Below are 26,511 nucleotides of genomic sequence, written 5' to 3' on the forward strand. Positions count from 1 at the left end.
TTGGGGTGAGTGTGTGGTGTTGGGGTGGGAGGGTGTGTGTGGTGTTGGGGTGGGGTAGTGTCTGGTGTTGGGTTGGGGTGTGTGTGGTGTTGGGGTGAGGTAGTGTGTGGTGTTGGGGTGGGGTAGTGTGTGGTGTTGGGGTGGGGTAGTGTGTGGTGTTGGGGTGGGGTAGTGTGTGGTGTTGGGGTGGGGTAGTGTGTGTGTGTGGTGTTGGGGTAGTGTGTGGTGTTGGGGTGGGGTAGTGTGTGGTGTTGGGGTGGGGGTAGTGTGTGGTGTTGGGGTGGGGGTAGTAGTGTGGTGTTGGGGTGGGGTAGTGTGTGGTGTTGGGGTGAGGTAGTGTGTGGTGTTGGGGTGGGGTAGTGTGTGGTGTTGGGGTGGGGGGCAGTGTGTGGTGTTGGGGTGGGGGTGGGGTAGTGTGTGGTGTTGGGGTGGGGTGTGTGGGTGTTGGGGTGGGTGTTGGGGGGGTGAGGTAGTGTGTGGTGTTGGGGTGGGAGGGCAGTGTGTGGTGTTGGTGATAGGGGTAGTGTGTGGTGTTGGGGTGGGGTAGTGTGTGGTGTTGGGGGGGTGGGGGTAGTGTGTGGTGTTGGGGTGGTGTTGGGGTGAGGTAGTGTGTGGTGTTGGGGTGGGGTAGTGTGTGGTGTTGGGGTGGTGTGTTGGGGTGAGGTAATGTGTGGTGTTGGGGTGGGAGGGCAGTGTGTGGTGTTGTGGGGTGGGGTTGGGGTAGTGTGTGGTGTTGGGGTGAGGTGGGGGTGTTGGGGTGGGGTAGTGTGTGGTGTTGGGGTGGGGTGGGTGTGGTGTGTGGGGGTGTTGGGGTTGGGTGGGGGTAGTGTGTGGTGTTGGGTTGGGGTAGTGTGTGGTGTTGGGGGGGAGTGGTGTGGGGTGGGGTGTGTGTGGTGTGGGGTGGGGTAGTGTGTGGTGTTGGGGTGGGGTAGTGTGTGGTGTTGGGTTGGGGTAGTGTGTGGTGTTGGGGTGAGGTAGTGTGTGGTGTTGGGGGTGGGGGTGGGGTAGTGTGCGGTGTTGGGGTGGGGTAGTGTGTGGTGTTGGGTTGGGGGTAGTGTGTTGTGTTGGGGTGGGGTAGTGTGTGGTGTTGGGGTGGGGTAGTGGTGGTGTTGGGGTGGGGTGTGTGTGTTGGGGTGGGGTAGTGTGTGGTGTTGGGGTGGGGGGGTAGTGTGTGGTGTTGGGGTGGGGTAGTGTGTGGTGTTGGGGTGGGGTAGTGTGTGGTGTTGGGGTGGGGTAGTGTGTGGTGTTGGGGTGGGGTAGTGTGTGGTGTTGGGTTTGGTTGGGGCAGTGTGTGTGTGTGTGTGTGTGTGTGTGTGTGTGTGTGTGTGTGTGTGTGTGTGTGTGTGTGTGTGTGTGTGTGTGTGTGTGTGTGTGTATGTATGTGTGTGTGTGTGCCTGTGTGCGTGTGTGTGTGTGTTTGAGAGAGAATGCCAGTAACTCCTCTCCTCCTTCCTCAGTGTGCCAGTGTGAGGGTGGACACTGTGGAGGACTTTGCCTACGGCTCAGAGATTATTGTGAACCCCATGGACAAGGTACAGTCAACACAGCAGAATGAACCTCTCAAACTGTCTGGTTCCATCCTGGTCGATACTCTATGTTAAACTGTCTGGTTCCATCCTGGTCGATACTCTATGTTAAACTGTCTGGGTCCATCCTGGTCGATACTCTATGTTAAACTGTCTGGGTCCATCCTGGTCGATACTCTATGTTAAACTGTCTGGTTCCATCCTGGTCGATACTCCATGTTAAACTGTCTGGGTCCATCCTGGTCGATACTCTATGTTAAACTGTCTGGTTCCATCCTGGTCGATACTCTATGTTAAACTGTCTGGTTCCATCCTGGTCGATACGCTATGTTAAACTGTCTGGTTCCATCCTGGTCGATACTCTATGTTAAACTGTCTGGTTCCATCCTGGTCGATACTCTATGTTAAACTGTCTGGTTCCATCCTGGTCGATACTCTTTGTCAAACTGTCTGGGTCCATCCTGGTCGATACTCTATGTTAAACTGTCTGGTTCCATCCTGGTCGATACTCTGGTGTCTGTACCTCTGTCTATCAGGTGTCTGTACCTCTGTCTCTGTCTACCAGGTGTCTGTACCTCTGTCTCTGTCTATCAGGTGTCTGTACCTCTGTCTACCAGGTGTCTGTACCTCTGTCTACCAGGTGTCTGTACCTCTGTCTACCAGGTGTCTGTACCTCTGTCTACCAGGTGTCTGTACCTCTGTCTACCAGGTGTGCAGTCGCCCCCCACTGAAAGGAGAGCAAGTGGCTGACAGGGCAGAGAAGCTCCAGGGCTCCACGGCCTACAGCCTCCTGTGGTATAATTGTGAACACTACGTCATGTACTGTCGATACGGGACCTGCATGAGCTTCCAAACCTTCCAGGTTAGGACCAATACAAACATGATACATATTGATTCATCAGTATCAATGTCTGTCTGCCTGCCTACCTGTCTGTCTGGTTATCTGTCTGCCTGCCTGTCTGTTTATCTGTCTGTCTGTCTGTCTGTCTGTCTGTCTGTCTGTCTGTCTGTCTGTCTGTCTGTCTGTCTGTCTGTCTGTCTGTCTGTCTGTCTGTCTGTCTGTTTATCTGCCTGCCTGCCTGCCTGCCTGCCTGCCTGCCTGCCTGTCTGTCTGTCTGTCTGTCTGTCTGTCTGTCTGTCTGTCTGTTTATCTGTCTGTCTGTTTATCTGTCTGTCTGTCTGTCTGTCTGTCTGTCTGTCTGTCTGTCTGTCTGTCTGTCTGTCTGCCTGTCTGTCTGTCTGTCTGTCTGTTTATCTGTCTGTCTGTTTATGCTGCCTGCCTGCCTGCCTGCCTGTCTGTCTGTCTGTCTGTCTGTCTGTCTGTCTGTCTGTCTGTCTGTCTGTCTGTCTGTCTGTCTGTCTGTCTGTCTGTCTGTTTATCTGTCTGCCTGCCTGTCTGTTTATCTGTCTGTCTGTCTGTCTGTCTGTCTGTCTGTCTGTCTGTCTGTCTTAAATGCACTGTTCTCCTCTGTTCTTGTCCGTCACCTTACAATTTCTATCCCATTTGCAGTGTGTGAAAAACAAAATGAAATCCTATCACACACTCAGGATTTGTCCCGTTATAATAACTATAATAATTTAATCTGTTTTTCTCAGAGCAGGTTATCTATTCTCAGAAACACAATCAGAAAGCCCATTCAACTGCAACGTGCTCATGTGTGTCTGTGTTTGTGTGTGTCTGTGTGTTTGTGTGTCTGTGTGTCTCTGTGTGTGTGTGTGTCTGTGTGTGTGTGTGTGTGTGTGTGTGTGTGTGTGTGTGTGTCTGTGTGTGTGTGTGTGTGTGTGTGTGTGTGTGTGTGTGTGTGTGTGTCTGTGTTTGTGTGTCTCTGTGTGTGTGTGTGTGTGTGTGTGTCTGTGTGTGAGTGTGTGTGTCTGTGTGTGTGTGTGTTTGTGTGTCTGTGTGTGTGTGTGTTTGTGTGTGTGTGTGTCTCTGTGTGTGTGTGTGTCTGTGTGTGTCTGTGTGTGTGTGTGTGTGTGTGTGTGTGTGTGTGTGTGTGTGTGTGTGTGTGTGTGTGTGTGTGTGTGTGTGTGTGTGTGTGTGCTTTATAGGGTCTAAATGACTGCTTGGTAATAATGACCATGGCCAAACACACTGGCCAATTAAATGTTAAGCCTCTTGTGTGGTTACAAAGACCAAAGACTTTAGTTTGCCAATTTACTCTTTCTTTAATTAAATCCATCTTATAAACAGAACACTCTGGACCAATTAATCCGATTTCTAGTCAGACAGTCTAAAGTTTGTCTTTGTGAAAGTAGTGTATAGTAACATGTAGTGTAGAGTAACAAGTAAAGTAATTTATAGTAACAAGTACAGTAGTGTATAGTAACATGTAGTGTATAGTAACAAGTAGTGTATAGTAACATGTAAAGTGGTTTATAGTAACAAGTAGTGTATAGTAACAACTAGTGTATAGTAACAAGTAGTGTATAGTAACAAGTAGTGTATAGTAACAAGTAGTGTATAGTAACAACTAGTGTATAGTAACAAGTAAAGTAGTGTATAGTAACAACTAGTGTATAGTAACAAGTAGCGTATAGTAACAACTAGTGTATAGTAACAAGTAAAGTAGTGTATAGTAACAACTAGTGTATAGTAACAAGTAGTGTATAGTAACAACTAGTGTATAGTAACAACTAGTGTATAGTAACAAGTAAAGTAGTGTATAGTAACAAGTGTGTATAGTAACAAGTAGTATATAGTAACAACTAGTGTATAGTAACAAGTGAAGTAGTGTATAGTAACAACTAGTGTATAGTAACAACTAGTGTATAGTAACAACTAGTGTATAGTAACAAGTAAAGTAGTGTATAGTAACAACTAGTGTATAGTAACAAGTAAAGTAGTGTATAGTAACAACTAGTGTATAGTAACAACTAGTGTATAGTAACAACTAGTGTATAGTAACAAGTAAAGTAGTGTATAGTAACAACTAGTGTATAGTAACAAGTAAAGTGTATAGTAACAAGTAACAACTAGTGTATAGTAACAACTAGTGTATAGTAACAAGTGTATAGTAACAACTAGTGTATAGTAACAAGTAGTGTATAGTAACAACTAGTGTATAGTAACAAGTGAAGTAGTGTATAGTAACAACTAGTGTATAGTAACAAGTAGTGTATAGTAACAACTAGTGTATAGTAACAAGTGAAGTAGTGTATAGTAACAAGTAGTGTATAGTAACAACTAGTGTATAGTAACAACTAGTGTATAGTAACAACTAGTGTATAGTAACAACTAGTGTATAGTAACAAGTGTATAGTAACAACTAGTGTATAGTAACAACTAGTGTATAGTAACAACTAGTGTATAGTAACAAGTAGTGTATAGTAACAACTAGTGTATAGTAACAAGTGAAGTAGTGTATAGTAACAAGTAGTGTATAGTAACAACTAGTGTATAGTAACAACTAGTGTATAGTAACAAGTGAAGTAGTGTATAGTAACAAGTAAAGTCGTGTATAGTAACAAGTAAAGTAGTGTTTAGTAACAAGATTAGAGTAGTGTTTAGTAACAAGTAGTGTATAGTAACAAGTAAAGTAGTGTATAGTAACAAGTAAAGTAGTGTTTAGTAACAAGATTAGAGTAGTGTTTAGTAACAAGTAGTGTATAGTAACAAGTAAAGTAGTGTATAGTAACAAGTAAAGTAGTGTTTAGTAACAAGATTAGAGTAGTGTTTAGTAACAAGTAGTGTATAGTAACAAGTAAAGTAGTGTATAGTAACAAGTAGTGTACAGTAACAATTAAAGTAGTGTTTAGTAAAAAGTAAAGTAGTGTATAGTAACAACTAGTGTATAGTAACAAGTAAAGTAGTGTATAGTAACAACTAGTGTATAGTAACAACTAGTGTATAGTAAAAGGTAAAGTAGTGAATATATATATATATATGTGTGTACATATGAAATGAGTAAAGCAGTATGTAAACATTATTAGTGACCAGTGTTCCATTATTATTGACCAGTGTTCCATTATTAGTGACCAGTGTTCCATTATTAAAGTGACCAGTGTTCCATTATTAGTGACCAGTGTTCCATTATTAGTGACCAGTGTTCCATTATTAGTGACCAGTGTTCCATTATTAGTGACCAGTGTTCCATTATTAGTGACCAGTGTTCCATGATTAAAGTGACCAGTGATTCCATGTCTACGTACATAGGGCAGCAGCCTCTAAGGTGCTGTGCTGAGTAACCATGTGGATCTACAGTGTGTGTGTGTGTGTGTGTGTGTGTGTGTGTGTGTGTGTGTGTGTGTGTGTGTGTGTGTGTGTGTGTGTGTGTGTGTGTGTGTGTGTGTGTGTGTGTGTGTGTGTGTGTGTGTGTGTGTGTGTATATATATATATATATATATACAATGGGGAGAACAAGTATTTGATACTCTGCTGATTTTGCAGGTTCTCCTACTTACAAGGCATGTAGAGGTCTGTAATTTTTATCATAGGTACACTTCAACTGTGAGAGACGAAATCTAAAACACAAATCCAGAAAATCACATTGTATGATTTTTAAGTAATTAATTAGCATTTTATTGCATTTGTGACCTGATGGACCCATTGACACACTGTTAGTCTGATGGGATCTACAAAAGAGATTCTGGATCTTTCTTCACCTGGTTACTAAAATGGAGGCTAGTGGGCCTGTCTGAACCTATTAACCTTTAACACACAGAGATGATGGATGGATGAATTTAAATGAATGAGTTAAGTTATAAACACATACACAGTCACAGGGACGACCATACTCAAGCTCTCACCAGAACAGTAGAACTCTAGAATATAGAACACTCAGTAGAATACGACAAGACTGACAAACACATGATGTGTAGTGATACAATGGCACCCCCTGTTGGGTATTATAAATTACATGCAGTTGTCCTGAAAATCAATAGCCCCATGGGCACACAGCTGTAGAGAATTAATAATGTATTCACATCTCCCCCCCCCCATCTCTATTTACCCACTACCTCTGTCTCTCTCCCTCTATCACCCTCTCTATCCCCCTTCTCTCTACCTTCCCTCTTTCTGCATCCCCCTCTCTCTCTCTCGCTCTCTCTCTCTCTCTCTCTCTCTCTCTCTCTCTCTCTCTCTCACAGTTCTGTAAGACAGTGAAGAAGTTCATTCTGAGCCAGAGGAGTGCCAAGGTGACAGCGGTGTTAGGCCCAGTGCTAGTGCTCTATCTGGGGGTTGTGTCTCTCTACTCAGCCCTGGTCATTGTCCTGGTTCCCTTCATTATCTGGATGGCTTCCTAGACACTTGGAGGGAAGGAAGGAAGGAAGGAAGGAAAGAAGGAAGGAAGGAAAGAAGGAAGGAAGGAAAGAAGGAAGGAAAGAAGGAAGAAAAGAAGGAAGGAAGGAAAGAAGGAAGTAAGGAAAGAAGGAAGGAAGGAAGGAAGGAAGGAGGGAAGGAAGGAAAGAAGGAAGGAAGGAAAGAAGGAAGTAAGGAAAGAAGGAAAGAAGGAAGGAAGGAAGGAAGGATGGAAGGAAGGAAGGAAGGAAGGAAGGAAGGAAGGAAGGAAGGAAGGAAGGAAGGAAGGAAGGAAGGAAGGAAGGAAGGAAGGAAGGAAGGAAATACACATTGTTTTACAAAAATTCTTTGCAGTCCGTTAAAGAAAATGGAGTTGAACTGGACACTGTACAAAGAAGTAGCGAGTAGGGGAATGTAGATTACAGGATGACCAGACGGACGGACGGGTTTCTTCAATAACTATTAATAATAATTTGCCACGGCATCATAAGGCCTAGTAATGATGCCAATACATGTGTTTACTCCCTGTGTTTTATTTTAATTGATTAATTACATAAGTGTGAATGGTATACTATTTTGACCTGTATAACAGTGAATTATGTTACTGTAAATAAAATAAAATAAATGAAATGGTCACCGTTTTCTTCTTGTGATTATTTATTTTCAGACGGAAAAAAACAAGTATTAATTTACAGAAACGTTTGGATGCGTTCATAAATCACTCTTGTCTGTCTACTCCGATTTCAGAACGCGGAATAATTCATGAATTTACAAACACGAAACACCAGTTGAATGTGACCGGTGTAATTAAGCGTCGGCACAACAAAAAAAACAACGTAATTAAATTATTTCCGCGCAGCACAGTTACAGTCACTAATTGCTCTAGATATCAAGGTGCACAACACAGTTTAATCAACTCTGCTAGGGCGGGTAAAATGGTCAGAGTGGGCCGTTCTCTCATTTGTGTTTGAAAGTAGCAAGATAGCCCACTTTATACCGGTTAGTTTGGGGCGGCAGGTTGGGTCAGCGTTGGGTCGGTAACCGAAAGGTTGCTGGATCGAATCCCCGTGCTGACAAGGTAAAACAAATCTATCGTTTATGCCTCTGAACAAGGCAGTTAACCCCACTTTTCCTCGGGTATACCATCATTATAAATAAGAATTTGTTCTTATTAACTGGAATGCCTAGTTAAATAAAGTTAAATATATATATATTTACATATTTCTTATTAACTGGCATGTCTAGTTAAATAAATAAAAAACATTTAAAAATATATTTTTTTACAAACGGACTCTCTGCTTCTCTAGAGTTCATTTACGAACACACCCCAATTATCCCGCCGTTCGCACCCGCAACGCACGCTGATTGGCTGGATGTGGATGATCGCGGTCGCCTATGGCAACTGGAGGAAGACCGGTGGGCTTTGATCGCCGACTAAAACCGCAGTTCATCACCGTAGCGAATATATTAAACACAAAAAAAAATAGATCAAATCCACGTTTAAAAAAATAGTCATATCTATAATACATATATTTACGACTGAGGTAAGCAGCTTTTTTTGTTGTTGTTGTTGTTGGACTTTTATTAATTAACCATCGAACTGGATAATGGATAGTAAAGTTAGCTAGCTAGCTAACGTTAATTCCCGCCTAGCTAACGTAACAAAGACCGCGGTTTAAACCAATGTGTCTAATCAAGCTATTAATACCGTTGTTAGTAACGTAACTAGCTCATATATATTTACGTTGTCAACTTCATTCACCCACTGGACTATTTAACGGAATTGCCAGCCGTCCACACAGACGTTAGCTGACCATATGGACGGAGACGGCGGTAGTGTGACCGGGGACGACGGGAGGACGGAGAGCCCGAACGAGGCTGCGCTTCTAGCGCTGATGGAGACCACGGGATACAGCATGGTACAGGAGAACGGACAGAGGAAGTTCGGTGGCCCGCCTCCAGGTGTGGGTTTAACGTTATGTGTGTGTGTGTGTGTGTGTGTGTGTGTGTGTGTGTGTGTGTGTGTTGTGTTTAACGTTATGTGTGTGTGTGTGTGTGTGTGTGTTATGTGTGTGTGTGTGTGTGTTTAACGTTATGTGTGTGTGTGTTTAACGTTATGTGGGTTGTGTGTGTGTGTGTGTTTAACGTTATGTGTGTGTGTGTGTGTGTGTGTGTTTAACGTTATGTGTGTGTGTGTGTGTGTTTAACGTTATGTGTGTGTGTGTGTGTGTGTTTAACGTTATGTGTGTGTGTGTGTGTGTGTGTGTGTGTGTGTGTGTGTGTGTGTGTGTGTGTGTGACAGAGAGAGAGAGACAGTGTGTAAGTTAACAACTGTGGTTGAATTCAGCTAGTATGTCTGAGAGAAAGAGAGATAAAGAGAGACAGAATTGAGAACGAGACAGAGAGAAGGTAGTACCAATTGTGTGTGTGTAAGAGAGTACGGTTACATGCAATAACGCGACTCATGTGGATAGTCAGATTGGATTAAAACCTTTGCATGCTTTTGCAAAAAGAACGATTTCGTCAAAATATTCCTATTTACCTGGAATCATGTTATTTTTTGGGAAGCATATTTCATTTTGAGCTTGTATGTGAAAACTACTAAGATGCATAAATTCACTCAGTTCTTCAGAACTCACTTCACTCACGCTAAGGAGGGTGGCTCTCTCGGCTAGTGTTAGCGCATGCGCAGATCATATAATAATATATATATATATAATACACAGCTGTCAGGCTCCATATCTACTGGCATTGAAGGGATGTAAACTCTGCACCTTCCTATTAATAATAGTAATTAGATTATGAATGATTAATACAGGTGTGATGAACTTCAACGATTTCTCTCTCTCATCATCCTCTCTCTCGCTCTCTCTCCTCTCTCTCATCATCCTCTCTCTCGCTCTCTCCTCTCTCTCCTCATCCTCTCTTGCTCTCCTCTCTCTCCTCATTCCTCCCCTCTCTCTCTCTCTCTCCTCTCTCTCCTCATTCCTCCTCTCTCTCTCTCTTTCATCATTCTCTCTCTCATCATCCTCTCTCTCGCTCTCTCCTCTCTCTCATTATCCTCTCCCTGCCTCCTCTCTCTGCCTCCTCTCTCCTCATCCTCTCTCGCTCTCCTCTCTCTCCTCATTCCTCCCCTCTCTGCCTCTCCCCTCTCTCTCCTCATTCCTCCCCTCTCTGCCTCTCTCCTCTCTCTCCTCATTCCTCCCCTCTCTGCCTCTCTCCTCTCTCTCCTCATTCCTCCTCTCTCTCTCCTCTCTCTCTCATTATCCTCTCTCTGCCTCCTCTCTCTCCTCATCCTCTCTCGCTCTCTCCTCTCTCTCATTATCCTCTCTGCCTCCTCTCTCTCCTCATTCCTCCTCTCTCTCCTCATTCATCCTCTCTCTCTCTCTTTCATAATTCTCTCTCTCCTCATCCTCTCTCTCTCTTTCCCTTTCCTCCTCCCCAGGTTGGGATGGCCCTCCTCCCCCACGAGGGTGTGAGGTGTTTGTAGGTAAGGAACCACATGTAATCTACTTACACACACGTCAGTGTTAGAGTATAATGACGATAAGAGAATCTTTGTGGGTGTGGTATCTTAAGGTAAGATCCCCAGGGACATGTATGAGGATGAGTTGGTGCCCGTGTTTGAGAGAGCTGGGAGAATCTATGAGTTCAGACTGATGATGGAGTTTAGTGGAGAGAACCGGGGCTACGCTTTCGTCATGTACACTACCAGGTAGGGATGATCCATTATCCCCCCCCCCTCTCTGTCTCCATCTCTCTCTTCCCTTTCTCATCCCTCTCTCATCATTCTCCCCTCCTGTGTGTGTGATTACAGAGAGGCAGCTCAGAGATCCATCCATCTCCTAGACAACCATGAGATCAGACCAGGGAAGTTTATAGGAGTGTGTGTCAGTCTGGACAACTGTAGATTGTTCATAGGTAGGGATGACTTCAAACACTTCCATCACAACACAATACGGTTGGCGTACGAATACATCTAATATTGTGATATTTTGACATTGACAGTATATCGTGAAGTGCAAGACGATATATTGTGATAGTCAAGACTATACTCTTATTTGAACTTAACAAATCAAAACTGTGCAGTTTCATCAGTTAGGCCGTATCAAGATGTTAAATGGAGTCTAAATTAATTAACTAAGCCTTGTTTTTTTGTGTGTTGCCGTACTAACATTGTTTAATGAGAATGTAATATGGTAAAAATTAAAAATAAATGAATTATCTAGTCATGAACTTCGCAAACCAATGATGTTCGGAGAAGCATATTCGAAGAAGAGGTCTGCCCAGATATCATCTAACCCTACAACTACACCATGAGATATCACCTAACCCTACAACTACACCATGAGATCAGATATCATCTAACCCTACAACTACACCATGAGATATTACCTATAACCCTACAACTACACCATGAGATCAGATATCACCTAACCCTACAACTACACCATGAGATATCAGCTATAACCCTACAACTACACCATGAGATCAGATATCATCTAACCCTACAACTACACCATGAGATATCACCTAACCCTACAACTACACCATGAGATTAGATATCATCTAACCCTACAACTACACCATGAGATATCAGCTATAACCCTACAACTACACCATGAGATATTACCTATAACCCTACAACTACACCATGAGATATCACCTAACCCTACAACTACACCATGAGATCAGATATCACCTAACCCTACAACTACACCATGAGATATCAGCTATAACCCTACAACTACACCATGAGATATCAGCTATAACCCTACAACTACACCATGAGATATCAGCTATAACCCTACAACTACACCATGAGATATCAGCTATAACCCTACAACTACACCATGAGATCAGATATCATCTAACCCTACAACTACACCATGAGATATCAGCTATAACCCTACAACTACACCATGAGATCAGATATCATCTAACCCTACAACTACACCATGAGATCAGATATCATCTAACCCTACAACTACACCATGAGATCAGATATCATCTAACCCTACAACTACACCATGAGATATCAGCTATAACCCTACAACTACACCATGAGATCAGATATCATCTAACCCTACAACTACACCATGAGATATCATCTATAACCCTACAACTACACCATGAGATCAGATATCATCTAACCCTACAACTACACCATGAGATATCAGCTATAACCCTACAACTACACCATGAGATCAGATATCACCTAACCCTACAACTACACCATGAGATCAGATATCATCTAACCCTACAACTACACCATGAGATATTACCTATAACCCTACAACTACACCATGAGATCAGATATCATCTAACCCTACAACTACACCATGAGATATTACCTATAACCCTACAACTACACCATGAGATCAGATATCACCTAACCCTACAACTACACCATGAGATATCACCTAACCCTACAACTACACCATGAGATATCAGCTATAACCCTACAACTACACCATGAGATCAGATATCATCTAACCCTACAACTACACCATGAGATATCAGCTATAACCCTACAACTACACCATGAGATATCACCTAACCCTACAACTACACCATGAGATCAGATATCATCTAACCCTACAACTACACCGTGAGATCAGATATCACCTAACCCTACAACTACACCATGAGATATTACCTATAACCCTACAACTACACCATGAGATCAGATATCACCTAACCCTACAACTACACCATGAGATATTACCTATAACCCTACAACTACACCATGAGATCAGATATCACCTAACCCTACAACTACACCATGAGATATTACCTATAACCCTACAACTACACCATGAGATCAGATATCATCTAACCCTACAACTACACCATGAGATATTACCTATAACCCTACAACTACACCATGAGATCAGATATCACCTAACCCTACAACTACACCATGAGATATAACCTATAACCCTACAACTACACCATGAGATCAGATATCATCTAACCCTACAACTACACCATGAGATCAGATATCATCTAACCCTACAACTACACCATGAGATATCAGCTATAACCCTACAACTACACCATAAGATCAGATCAGGGAAGTTTATAGGAGTGTGTGTCAGTCTGGACAACTAGATTGTTCATAGGTAGGAATGACTTCAACACAATGTTGTCTGAACTCGTATGTCTATTTCAGCAATGGAAAATATCACTAAAAATGTGTTGTCTTAGATTTTAGATAGCCCATTTACTAATGATAGGATTGTTTTACAGGGTCTATACCCAAAGACAAGACGAAGGAGGAAATACTAGTGGAGATGAGGAAGGTTAGTGGGCTGTCGTCTAGCAGACATGAGGAGGGCTGACATCATGAGGAAGGTTAGTGGGCTGTCGTCTAGCAGACATGAGGAGGGCCGACATCATGAGGAAGGTTAGTGGGCTGTCCTAGCAGACATGAGGAGGGCCGACATCATGAGGAAGGTTAGTGGGCTGTCGTCTAGCAGACATGAGGAGGGCCGACATCATGAGGAAGGTTAGTGTGCTGTCGTCTAGCAGACATGAGGAGGGCCGACATCATGAGGAAGGTTAGTGGGCTGTCGTCTAGCAGACATGAGGAGGGCCGACATCATGAGGAAGGTTAGTGTGCTGTCGTCTAGCAGACATGAGGAGGGCCGACATCATGAGGAAGGTTAGTGTGCTGTCGTCTAGCAGACATGAGGAGGGCCGACATCATGAGGAAGGTTAGTGGGCTGTCGTCTAGCAGACATGAGGAGGGCCGACATCATGAGGAAGGTTAGTGGGCTGTCGTCTAGCAGACATGAGGAGGGCCGACATCATGAGGAAGGTTAGTGGGCTGTCGTCTAGCAGACATGAGGAGGGCCGACATCATGAGGAAGGTTAGTGGGCTGTCGTCTATGAGGAGGGCCGACATCATGAGGAAGGTTAGTGTGCTGTCGTCTAGCAGACATGAGGAGGGCCGACATCATGAGGAAGGTTAGTGGGCTGTCGTCTAGCAGACATGAGGAGGGCCGACATCATGAGGAAGGTTAGTGTGCTGTCGTCTAGCAGACATGAGGAGGGCCGACATCATGAGGAAGGTTAGTGTGCTGTCGTCTAGCAGACATGAGGAGGGCCGACATCATGAGGAAGGTTAGTGGGCTGTCGTCTAGCAGACATGAGGAGGGCCGACATCATGAGGAAGGTTAGTGGGCTGTCGTCTAGCAGACATGAGGAGGGCCGACATCATGAGGAAGGTTAGTGTGCTGTCTCTAGCAGACATGAGGAGGGCCGACATCATGAGGAAGGTTAGTGTGCTGTCGTCTAGCAGACATGAGGAGGGCCGACATCATGAGGAAGGTTAGTGTGCTGTCGTCTAGCAGACATGAGGAGGGCCGACAAGGAAGGTTAGTGGGCTGTCGTCTAGCAGACATGAGGAGGGCCGACATCATGAGGAAGGTTTGTGCTGTCGTCTAGCAGACATGAGGAGGGCCGACATGAGGAAGGTTAGTGGGCTGTCGTCTAGCAGACATGAGGAGGGCCGACATCATGAGGAAGGTTAGTGTGCTGTCGTCTAGCAGACATGAGGAGGGCCGACATCATGAGGAAGGTTAGTGGGCTGTCGTCTAGCAGACATGAGGAGGGCTGACATGAGGAAGGTTAGTGGGCTGTCGTCTAGCAGACATGAGGAGGGCCGACATCATGAGGAAGGTTAGTGTGCTGTCGTCTAGCAGACATGAGGAGGGCCGACATCATGAGGAAGGTTAGTGGGCTGTCGTCTAGCAGACATGAGGAGGGCCGACATCATGAGGAAGGTTAGTGGGCTGTCGTCTAGCAGACATGAGGAGGGCCGACATCATGAGGAAGGTTAGTGTGCTGTCGTCTAGCAGACATGAGGAGGGCCGACATCATGAGGAAGGTTAGTGTGCTGTCGTCTAGCAGACATGAGGAGGGCCGACATCATGAGGAAGGTTAGTGGGCTGTCGTCTAGCAGACATGAGGAGGGCCGACATCATGAGGAAGGTTAGTGTGCTGTCGTCTAGCAGACATGAGGAGGGCAGACATGAGGAAGGTTAGTGGGCTGTCGTCTAGCAGACATGAGGAGGGCCGACATCATGAGGAAGGTTAGTGGGCTGTCGTCTAGCAGACATGAGGAGGGCCGACATCATGAGGAAGGTTAGTGGGCTGTCGTCTAGCAGACATGAGGAAGGTTAGTGGGCTGTCGTCTACAGACATGAGGAGGGCCGACATCATGAGGAAGGTTAGTGGGCTGTCGTCTAGCAGACATGAGGAGGGCTGACATGAGGAAGGTTAGTGGGCTGTCGTCTAGCAGACATGAGGAGGGCTGACATGAGGAAGGTTAGTGTGATCACATGGTCTCGTAATGAGGTAGGGAATTTCCCCTTGTTCTAATGGTCAAGACGTTGGTTTCTCCTGTGGGAGACCAAGGTTCAGATTTATGCCCTTTGACACACTGTGTATCAATCGGTGTGTGTTGTCTAGGTGACAGAAGGAGTCGTAGACGTCATAGTTTACCCCAGCGCTACAGACAAGACTAAGAACAGAGGGTTTGCCTTCGTTGAGTACGACTCTCACAAAGCAGCTGCCATGGCACGGAGGAAACTAATACCAGGTATACACACACACACACCAATACACTTTTGATTGGATTTTACACACACGCACACTCTACAAGTCTTACAAAGCTGAAGCCATGGTACTAATGAAAGTCATACCAGGTGTACTTGTCCAGGGTTACAATATAAATGTGTGTTGTTGGGGGACTAGAGTTGGGCTGTTGGGGGACTAGAGGACTGGAGTTGGGCTGTTGGGGGACTAGAGGATTGGAGTTGGGCTGTTGGGGGACTAGAGGACTGGAGTTGGGCTGTTGGTGAACTGGAGTTGGGCTGTTGGTGGACTAGAAGACTGGAGTTGGGCTGTTGGGGGACTAGAGGATTGGAGTTGGGCTGTTGGGGGACTAGAGAATTGGAATTGGGCTGTTGGGGGACTAGAGGACTGGAGTTGGGCTGTTGGGGGACTAGAGGACTGGAGTTGGGCTGTTGGGGGACTAGAGGATTGGAGTTGGGCTGTTGGGGGACTAGAGAATTGGAATTGGGCTGTTGGGGGACTAGAGGACTGGAGTTGGGCTGTTGGGGGACTAGAGGACTGGAGTTGGGCTGTTGGGGGACTAGAGAATTGGAATTGGGCTGTTGGGGGACTAGAGGACTGGAGTTGGGCTGTTGGGGGACTAGAGGACTGGAGTTGGGCTGTTGGGGGACTAGAGAATTGGAATTGGGCTGTTGGGGTACTAGAGGACTGGAGTTGGGCTGTTGGTGGACTGGAGTTGGGCTGTTGGGGGACTAGAGGATTGGAGTTGGGCTGTTGCGGGACTAGAGGACTGGAGTTGGGCTGTTGGGGGACTAGAGGACTGAAGGTGGGCTGTTGGGGGACTGGAGTTGGGCTGTTGGGGAACTAGAGGACTGGAGTTGGGCTGTTGGGGGACTAGAGGACTGGAGTTGAGCTGTTGGGGGACTAGAGGACTGGTGTTGGGCTGTTGGGAGTTTATTCAGTTATAGTAGTAGCAGTACCTCGGAGTTACTGTAGAGGGGGCTAAAACGAAACAATTGATATCAAAACATTTTTGGTCACATACACATGGTTAGCAGATGTTAATACGAGTGTAGCTAAATGCTTGTGCTTCTAGTTCCGACAACGCAGTAATAACCAACAAGTAATCTAACTAACAATTCCAAAACTACTACCTTATACACACAAGTGTAAAGGGATGGAAGAATATGTACATAAAGATATATGAATGAGTGATGGTACAGAGCAGCATAGGCAAGATACAGTAGATGGTATCGAGTACAGTATATACATATGAGATGAGTATGTAAACAAAGTGGCATAGTTAAAGTGGCTAGTGATACATGTATTACATAAGGCTGCAGTCGATGATATAGAGTACAGTATCAACGTATGCATATGAGATGAACAATGTAGGGTATGTAAACAAAGTGGCATAGTTTAAAGTGGCTAGTGATACATGTATTTCTTCAAGATGTCAAGATGCAGTAGATGGTATCGAGTACAGTATATACATATGAGATGAGTAATGTAGGGTATAAAAACATGATATAAATTGGCATTGTTTAAAGTGGCTAGTGATACATTTATTAAAGTGGCCAGAGATTTGAGTCAGTGTGTTGGCAGCAGCCACTCAATGTTAGTGGTGGCTGTTTAACAGTCTGATGGCCTTGAGATAGAAGCTGTTTTTCAGTCTCTCGGTCCCAGCTTTGATGCACCTGTACTGACCTCGCCTTCTGTACGATAGCTGGGTGAACAGGCAGTGGCTGGGGTGGATGTTGTCCTTGATTATCTTTTTGGCCTTCCTGTGACATCGGGTGATGTAGGTGTCGTGGATAGATTTATAGGTGCCATAGCTAGGGCCCTATAAATCTGCATTGCTGGGAACGCAGTCGGTATCATGGAATCCAGACATTAAAACAGAATTCAACAATATTCAACAATATATTGAACTTATTTTTTTTTTTAAATGTATTAATTTGCCCAAGTTTATCATAAGACATGAACAAAAGCCATCAGTGATTTGTATTTTCCTTCAACTTTCAACGCTGTAACGTCATAGGATGCCACCTACCCAACAAGTCAGTTCATCAAATTTCTACCCTGCTAGAGCTGCACCGGTCCACTGTAAGTGCTGTTATTGTGAAGTAGAAACATCTAGGAGAAACAACAGGTCAGCCGAGAAGTGGTAGGCCACACAAGCTCACAGAACGGGACCGGCGAGAGGGAATGCTCATGTCTGTGTGGTCGGTTTACCACTTTGTGTAGACGTTAGTGAGGATAGCTAAGACGGCTAAGACGTTAGCGAGGATAGCTAAGACGGCTAAGACGTTAGCGAGGATAGCTAAGACGTTAGCGAGGATAGCTAAGACTGGCTAAGACGTTAGCGAGGATAGCTAAGACGTTAGCGAGGATAGCTAAGACGGCTAAGACGTTAGCGAGGATAGCTAAGACGTTAGTGAGGATAGCTAAGACGTTAGCGAGGATAGCTAAGACGTTAGCGAGGATAGCTAAGACGTTAGTGAGGATATCTAAGACGTTAGCGAGGATAGCTAAGACGGCTAAGACGTTAGCGAGGATAGCTAAGACGTTAGCGAGGATAGCTAAGACTGGCTAAGACGTTAGCGAGGATAGCTAAGACGGCTAAGACGTTAGCGAGGATAGCTAAGACGGCTAAGACGTTAGCGAGGATAGCTAAGACGTTAGTGAGGATAGCTAAGACGTTAGCGAGGATAACTAAGACGTTAGTGAGGATAGCTAAGACGTTAGCGAGGAAGACAGCTAAGACGTTAAGATAGCGTTAGTGAGGATATCTAAGACGTTAGCGAGATAGCTAAGACGGCTAACACGTTAGCGAGGATAGCTAAGACGTTAGTGAGGATAGCTAAGACGTTAGCGAGGATAGCTAAGACGTTAGTGAGGATATCTAAGACGTTAGCGAGGATAGCTAAGACGTTAGTGAGGATATCTAAGACGTTAGTGAGGATAGCTAAGACGTTAGCGAGGATAGCTAAGACGTTAGTGAGGATGCTGATGACAGCCGTCTTCTGGTAGATGCAAAGGTTTTCCAAAAACCTTCTCAATTAAATGTTCACAACAAAGTAGCTTAATACCTAACTGGCAGAATGATATCATGTTATTGTTGTTTTTTAATCAGTCCAGTGACCATTTGTTTTGCTCTTCAATCACGACGGTCTCTGGCTGGCGAGCAGTTGAATTAAAGGGTACACCCGAAAATATAAGTTCCTTCCATTTGACCTCAAAATGGGGTATCCTGATGTGGTTTAAGCATCCTAATGGACTTAGAACACCCAATTTTTTATATTTTTTTATATTTAGAAATGTTTGGTTTTGAAAGCGAAATCTTGAAAACGTAGGAAACAATTGTAACCTGATAAAACTAAATGGAGAAAACTGAATTAATTTTTTTTGGGGGGGGGGTATCTCCAGGTACGTTTCAGCTGTGGGGCCACACTATCCAGGTGGACTGGGCCGAACCAGAGAAGGATGTTGACGAGGAGACCATGCTACGTGTCAGAGTGCTCTACGTCAGGTGTGTGTGTGTGTGTGTGTGTGTGTGTGTGTGTGTGTGTGTGTGTGTGTGTGTGTGTGTGTGTGTGTGTGTGTGTGTGTGTGTGTGAAAAACGATCCTATTATGTATGTGTAACCGATAGCGACAGGCAATAAATGAGCGTTGGGCCAGTAACTGAGCTGACGAGGCAAAAAAAATCTGTAATTTCTGCCTGCGAGCAACAAGGCAGTTAACCCACTGTTCCCCCGGGGCGTGGATGTCGATTTAGGCCTCTGATTCAGAAGGGTTGGGTTAAATCCGGCAGACACCATTTCAGTTGAATGCGTTCAGATCTACAGCTGACTAGGTATCTATATATATATATATCTCCCTTTCCCTCGTATTTACCCACGCAGTCATAAATTACCCTTGAAAGCGTGTCGCCTCCGGCATGTTTGTTTGTCTGTCAGGATAGGCCGTAGCTTTTTAAATAGCAAACAAGGAGACCTTCTCTGGAGATAGTTACGAACGTTGAACTGACATTTTACGACCTGTAAAAGAATGTCGCTTCTGAAGCAGGAGTAACGTCCATCACCAGGCGACCAGAGCTGTCAATCAAATAATCTCGAGCTCCCTGCACGCAGACCACTCTCTCCTCATCTGGTTTGACTTGCCAAGACATTTAGTTGAAAGAAAACATCTTCCACTAGGAATGGACTCCTAAGATTCAATATTTTTTGGAACGGAGGAGACTGATTAGTTGCCGTACTTCCGAGAACACAAACACTCACATCTTTAGTAGCAAGATAGCGAGGGATTGAGAGAGAGAGAGGAGAGGGGCACAGTAGAGGCAGGTCAGTCACCAGACAGACAGAACCGTGCACTAGGTCTATCTATCAGTATAGGCAGGTCAGCCACCAGACAGACAGACAGAACCGTGCACTAGGTCTATCTATCAGTATAGGCAGGTCAGTCACCAGACAGACAGACAGAACCGTGCACTAGGTCTATCTATCAGTATAGGCAGGTCAGACACCAGACAGACAGACAGACAGAACCGTGCACTAGGTCTATCTATCAGTATAGGCAGGTCAGACACCAGACAGACAGACAGAACCGTGCACTAGGTCTATCTATCAGTATAGGCAGGTCAGTCACCAGACAGACAGAACCATGCACTAGGTCTATCTATCAGTATAGGCAGGTCAGTCACCAGACAGACAGTACCGTGCACTAGGTCTATCTATCAGTATAGGCAGGTCAGCCACCAGACAGACAGAACCATGCACTAGGTCTATCTATCAGTATAGGCAGGTCAGCCACCAGACAGACAGAACCATGCACTAGGTCTATCTATCAGTATAGGCAGGTCAGTCACCAGACAGACAGAACCGTGCACTAGGTCTATCTATCAGTATAGGCAGGTCAGTCACCAGACAGACAGAACCATGCACTAGGTCTATCTATCAGTACAGTCAGGTCAGCCACCAGACAGAACCGTGCACTAGGTCTATCTATCAGTATAGGCAGGTCAGCCACCAGACAGAACCGTGCACTAGGTCTATCTATCAGTATAGGCAGGTCAGCCACCAGACAGACAGACAGAACCGTGCACTAGGTCTATCTATCAGTATAGGCAGGTCAGTCACCAGACAGACAGTCAGAACCGTGTACTAGGTCTATCTATCAGTATAGGCATGTCAGCCACCAGACAGACAGAACCGTGCACTAGGTCTATCTATCAGTATAGGCAGGTCAGACACCAGACAGACAGACAGAACCGTGCACTAGGTCTATCTTCTATCAGTATAGGCAGGTCAGCCACCAGACAGTCAGTCAGTACCGTGCACTGGGTCTATCTATCTATCAGTATAGGCAGGTCAGCCACCAGACAGTCAGTCAGTACCGTGCACTGGGTCTATCTATCAGTACAGTCAGGTCAGCCACCAGACAGTCAGTCAGTACCGTGCACTGGGTCTATCTATCAGTATAGGCAGGTCAGCCACCAGACAGTCAGTCAGTACCGTGCACTAGGTCTATCTATCAGTATAGGCAGGTCAGCCACCAGACAGACAGTCAGTACCGTGCACTAGGTCTATCTATCAGTATAGGCAGGTCAGCCACCAGACAGACAGAACCATGCACTAGGTCTATCTATCAGTATAGGCAGGTCAGCCACCAGTCAGTCAGTACCGTGCACTAGGTCTATCTATCAGTATAGGCAGGTCAGCCACCAGTCAGTCAGTACCGTGCACTAGGTCTATCTATCAGTATAGGCAGGTCAGCCACCAGTCAGTCAGTACCGTGCACTAGGTCTATCTATCAGTATAGGCAGGTCAGCCACCAGTCAGTCAGTACCGTGCACTAGGTCTATCTATCGGCAATCAAAAGCTGTATCTCGCAATTTCATGCCTTGTAATGTCTCACATCTTCAGTAAAGCAGGGCTTATCAATGAATAGGCTAGTATATTCTACAGGCAACAGACCAAAGAGTGAACGCACACTGGCAAAGTGAATGAGTAGGTGAGCCAGCTGCATCATGATTAGAATTTTGCTTGGGGGGGAGGGTGAGGGGGACAAAAAAACACATTATTTCTCCGTTAGGGATTTGTCTCAACGTTAAGGAGCCCAATTTCGTTTTTTAACGTTTAAACTTTCACACCCCTAGTATGTGTAATGTGTGTGTGTGTGTGTGTGTGTGTGTGTGTGTGTGTGTGTGTGTGTGTGTGTGTGTGTGTGTGTGTGTGTGGGAAAGGGGGAATCAACCAAAAAGACTGCTCTTTATGTCCCTGTTGACAACTTGTCAATAAAATAAACTCTTTTTTTTAGAAACCTGATGATGACGACTACTGAAGAGACACTGCGACAGGAGTTCTCTAGATTCAAACCTGGCACTGTGGAGAGAGTCAAGGTATTGGTGTCTGTGTGTCTGAGTGTTACTGCGCAATTCTTGAAAGTAATTTTATTCATCAATATTTGTGGCCTTATTTTGGTCTCAAAACTGCCTTAAATGGACCTGTTTTTATCTGTAGAATAAAGCCAGATACTGAGTTATCGCTGAAAAGGCCAATACAATCCTTCCCTTTGAGGGTGGATATCTTGGGATTGGGTTGAAAGCAATGTGGACTGCAAAATAAATTGGCAAAATATCAGTCCTCTCTTCCCCCTCTCTATACTCTTTTGAAAGGCCAAAATATCAGTCCTCTCTCCCTCCTCTCTATACTCTTTTGAAAGGCCAAAATATCAGTCCTCTCTTCCCCCTCTCTATACTCTTTTGAAAGGCCAAAATATCAGTCCTCTCTCCCTCCTCTCTATACTCTTTTGAAAGGCCAAAATCGGCTGACAATATCGGTCAACCGGTAAATTGCTCTGTCATCCTCTTGTGACGTGAAAACAAGAAGACACTTTTCTGTCTGTTTTCAATAGTATTTTTGTCTGTTTTCTAGAGTATTTTTCTGTCTGTTTTCAATATTATTTTTGTCTGTTTTCAATAGTATTTTTGTCTGTTTTCTAGAGTATTTTTCTGTCTGTTTTCAATATTATTTTTGTCTGTTTTCTCAATTATTTTTCTGTCTGTTTTCAATAGTATTTTTGTCTGTTTTCTAGAGTATTTTTCTGTCTGTTTTCAATAGTATTTTTGTCTGTTTTCTAGAGTATTTTTCTGTCTGTTTTCAATATTATTTTTGTCTGTTTTCTCAATTATTTTTCTGTCTGTTTTCAATAGTATTTTTGTCTGTTTTCTAGAGTATTTTTCTGTCTGTTTTCAATAGTATTTTTGTCTGTTTTCTAGAGTATTTTTCTGTCTGTTTTCAATAGTATTTTTCTGTCTGTTTTCAATAGTGTTTTTCTGTCTGTTTTCAATAGTGTTTTTCTGTCTGTTTTCAATAGTGTTTTTCTGTCTGTTTTCAATAGTGTTTTTCTGTCTGTTTTCAATAGTGTTTTTCTGTCTGTTTTCAATAGTGTTTTTCTGTCTGTTTTCAATAGTGTTTTTCTGTCTGTTTTCAATAGTGTTTTTCTGTCTGTTTTCAATATTATTTTTCTGTCTGTTTTCAATAGTGTTTTTCTGTTCTCCTGTAGAAATTGACAGACTATGCGTTTGTCCACTACCACTCCCGTGAGGACGCAGTGACGGCTTTACACCTGATGAACGGAGCGCTGATCGACGGAGCCACGATCGAGGTCACCCTCGCCAAGCCTGTCAGGTAAATCAAATCAAACTTTTATTTTAAAATGTTAAAAACAGTCAAATGTTAAAACACACGATCGAGGTCACCCTCGCCAAGCCTGTCAGGTAAATCAAATCAAACTTTTATTTTAAAATGTTAAAAACAGTCAAATGTTAAAACACAAACGGATGAAAGGTAGGCGAGTCAGCTATACCGAAGGGTTGCCGGTTCGACTCCCAGCACCAATGGGATGTGCCCTTGAGCAAGGCGGCACTTAACCCCCTAGAACTGCTCGGCTCCAACCCGTGTTTGTCTGTTTGTGTGAAAATAGATAAAGTGATGTTCTTCCTCCTTCAGTAAAGAGGGCGGTCGGCGGTTCGGTAACCGTGGTTATGTCGGTAACAGTAACCTTGTGGGTCCCTACGGCGATGTGTCCTCCACCGGGAATTTTCTCTTCCAGGGACGTGAGGATGGAGGCATGATGGGAGGAGGTAAATAAACCCCAGACGATTGACCTTGAATGAACTGACCACTTACAGAGGACATTTTACTGATATATTAGTAGCCTTTACTAGAGAAATGTGAAGTTTGACCTTAAAAAAGTCTGCTAATATGCGCAAATATCTACGGGACAATTGATAGCTACAAAATACATAGTAACAGTAGCAGTAGTAACAGTAACAGCATCAGAAGCAACAGTAACAGTAGCAGCAGTAACAGTAGCAGTAACAGTAGTAACAGTAGTAGCAGTAGCAGTAGTAACAGTAGCAGCAGTAACAGTAGTAGCAGTAGTAACAGTAGTAGCAGTAACAGTAGTAGCAGTAATAGTAGCAGTAGTAGTAACAGTAGTAGCAGTAGCAGTAGTAACAGTAGTAGCAGTAGCAGTAGTAACAGTAGTAGCAGTAACAGTAGTAACAGTAGTAGCAGTAACAGTAGTAGCAGTAATAGTAGCAGTAGTAGTAACAGTAGTAGCAGTAGCAGCAGTAACAGTAGTAACAGTAGTAACAGTAGCAGCAGTAACAGTAGCAGCAGTAGTAACAGTAGTAACAGTAGTAGTAGTAACAGTAGTAGCAGTAACAGTAGTAACAGTAGTAACAGTAGTAACAGTAGCAGTAGTAACAGTAGTAGCAGTAACAGTAGTAACAGTAACAGCAGTAACAGTAGTAACAGTAGCAGCAGTAACAGTAGTAACAGTAACAGTAGTAACAGTAGTAGCAGTAACAGTAGTAACAGTAGCAGCAGTAACAGTAGCAGTAACAGTAGTAACAGTAGTAACAGTAGCAGCAGTAACAGTAGCAGTAACAGTAGCAGTAACAGTAGTAACAGTAGTAACAGTAGTAGCAGTAACAGTAGTAGCAGTAACAGTAGTAGCAGTAACAGTAGCAGTAGTAACAGCAGTAACAGTAGCAGAAATAACAGTAGTAACAGTAACAGTAGTAACAGTAGTAACAGTAGCAGCAGTAACAGTAGCAGCAGTAACAGTAGTAACAGTAGTAACAGTAGTAGCAGTAACAGTAGTAACAGTAGCAGCAGTAACAGTAGCAGCAGTAACAGTAGTAGCAGTAACAGTAGTAACAGTAACAGCAGTAACAGTAGTAACAGTAGCAGCAGTAACAGTAGTAACAGTAGCAGCAGTAACAGTAGTAACAGTAACAGCAGTAACAGTAGTAACAGTAGTAGCAGTAACAGTAGTAACAGTAGCAGCAGTAACAGTAGCAGCAGTAACAGTAGTAGCAGTAACAGTAGCAGCAGTAACAGTAGTAGCAGTAACAGTAGCAGCAGTAACAGTAGCAGCAGTAACAGTAGTAACAGTAGTAACAGTAGTAACAGTAGTAACAGTAGTAACAGTAGTAACAGTAGTAGAGTAACAGCAGTAACAGTAGTAACAGTAACAGTAGTAACAGTAGTAACAGTAGTAACAGTAGTAACAGTAGCAGCAGTAACAGTAGCAGTAACAGTAGTAGCAGTAACAGTAGTAGTAGTAGTAGTAGTAGTAACAGTAGTAGTAGTAGTAGTAATAGTAGTAACTGTAGTAGTAGCAACAGCAGTAGTAGTAGTAAACAGTAGCAGCAGTAACAGCAGTAGCAGTAACAGTAGTAACAGTAGTAACAGTAGTAACAGTAGCAGCAGTAACAGTAGTAACAGTAGCAGCAGTAACAGTAGTAACAGTAGTAACAGTAGTAACAGTAGCAGCAGTAACAGCAGTAACAGCAGTAACAGTAGTAACAGTAGTAACAGTAGTAACAGTAACAGTAGTAACAGTAACAGTAGTAACAGTAGTAACAGTAGTAACAGTAGTAACAGTAGTAACAGTAGTAACAGTAGTAGCAGTAACAGTAGCAGTAGTAACAGTAGTAACAGTAGTAACAGTAGCAGCAGTAACAGCAGTAACAGCAGTAACAGTAGTAACAGTAGTAACAGTAGCAGCAGTAACAGCAGTAACAGCAGTAACAGTAGTAACAGTAACAGTAGTAGCAGTAGTAACAGTAGTAACAGTAGTAACAGTAACAGCAGTAACAGTAACAGTAGTAACAGTAACAGCAGTAACAGTAGCAGCAGTAACAGCAGTAACAGTAGCAGCAGTAACAGTAGCAGCAGTAACAGCAGTAACAGTAGCAGAAGTAGTGGTGATGGTATTAGCAGTAGTAGTAGTAGTAGCAACAATAGTAGTAGTAGTAATAGTAGTGGTAGTAGTAGCATCAGTACTAGTAGTAGTAGCAACAGTAGTAGTAGTAGTAGTAGCAACAACAGTAGTAGTAGTAGCAACTGTAGTAGTAAGTAGCAGCAGTAGTAATAGTAGTGGTAGTAGTAGTAGTAGTAACAGCAGTAGTAGTAGTAGTAACAGCAGTAGTAGTAGTAGTAGTAGTAGTAGCAACAGTAGTAGTAACAGCAGTAGTAGTAGTAGCAGTAGTAGTAGTAGTAGTAGTAGTAGTAGCAACAGTAGTAGTAACAGCAGCAGTAGTAGTAGTAGTAACAGCAGTAGTAGTAGTAGTAGCAACAGTAGTAGTAACAGCAGTAGTAGTAGTAGCAACAGTAGTAGTAGTAACAGCAGTAGTAGTAGTAGCAGCAGTAGTAATAGTAGTGGTAGTAGTAGCAACAGTAGTAGTAGTAGTAGTAGTAGTAGTAGCAACAGTAGTAGTAGTAGTAGTAGCAACAGTAGTAGTAATAGTAGCAGCAGTAGTTGCAACAGTAGTAGTAGTAGTAGCAACAGTAGTAGTAACAGCAGTAGTTGCAACAGTAGTAGTAGTAACAGTAGTAGTTGCAACAGTAGTAGTAGTAGTAGCAACACTAGTAGTAGTAGTAACAGTAGCAGTTACAACAGTAGTAGTAGTAGTAGCAACAGTAGTAGCAGCAGTAGTAGTAGTAACAGTAGTAGCAGTAGCAACAGTAGTAGTAACAGTAGCAGTAGTAGAAGTAACAGTAGTAGTAGTAACAGTAGTAGCAGTAGCAACAGTAGTAATAGTTGTAACAGTAGTAACAGCAGTAGTAGTAGCAGCAGCAGTAGTAGTA

At 43.8% G+C, this 26,511-nt stretch overlaps 2 protein-coding genes across 4 annotated transcripts in view; both read left to right on the plus strand.

Moving 5' to 3' along the window:
- The window catches only part of LOC121847620 (lecithin retinol acyltransferase-like), an 8,347-nt gene extending 1,501 nt beyond the window's left edge, over positions 1-6,846 (plus strand). The window contains exons 3-5 of the mRNA XM_042329542.1: positions 1,458-1,532; positions 2,236-2,388; positions 6,612-6,846. Of these exons, the coding sequence (XP_042185476.1) occupies positions 1,458-1,532; positions 2,236-2,388; positions 6,612-6,767 (384 nt within the window). The 3' untranslated portion in view covers positions 6,768-6,846. The remainder of the gene's footprint in view (positions 1-1,457; positions 1,533-2,235; positions 2,389-6,611) is intronic.
- A 1,318-nt stretch (positions 6,847-8,164) lies between these two features.
- The window catches only part of rbm46 (RNA binding motif protein 46), a 33,734-nt gene continuing 15,387 nt past the window's right edge, over positions 8,165-26,511 (plus strand). For 2 of the 3 annotated variants that reach the window (XM_042328058.1, XM_042328060.1), the window contains exons 1-11: positions 8,176-8,306; positions 8,553-8,724; positions 10,208-10,252; positions 10,342-10,477; positions 10,580-10,683; positions 13,015-13,067; positions 15,241-15,370; positions 18,775-18,877; positions 21,665-21,746; positions 22,913-23,037; positions 23,359-23,492. In XM_042328058.1, coding sequence (XP_042183992.1) covers positions 8,580-8,724; positions 10,208-10,252; positions 10,342-10,477; positions 10,580-10,683; positions 13,015-13,067; positions 15,241-15,370; positions 18,775-18,877; positions 21,665-21,746; positions 22,913-23,037; positions 23,359-23,492 — 1,057 coding nt within the window. In that variant the 5' untranslated portion in view covers positions 8,176-8,306; positions 8,553-8,579. Of the gene's footprint in view, positions 8,307-8,552; positions 8,725-10,207; positions 10,253-10,341; positions 10,478-10,579; positions 10,684-13,014; positions 13,068-15,240; positions 15,371-18,774; positions 18,878-21,664; positions 21,747-22,912; positions 23,038-23,358; positions 23,493-26,511 lie in introns of all 3 variants that reach the window. The other variant, XM_042328059.1, reaches the window with a different exon arrangement.

The sequence above is a fragment of the Oncorhynchus tshawytscha genome, linkage group LG10, assembly GCF_018296145.1.
Source record: "Oncorhynchus tshawytscha isolate Ot180627B linkage group LG10, Otsh_v2.0, whole genome shotgun sequence".
Taxonomy (NCBI): Eukaryota; Metazoa; Chordata; class Actinopteri; order Salmoniformes; family Salmonidae; genus Oncorhynchus; species Oncorhynchus tshawytscha.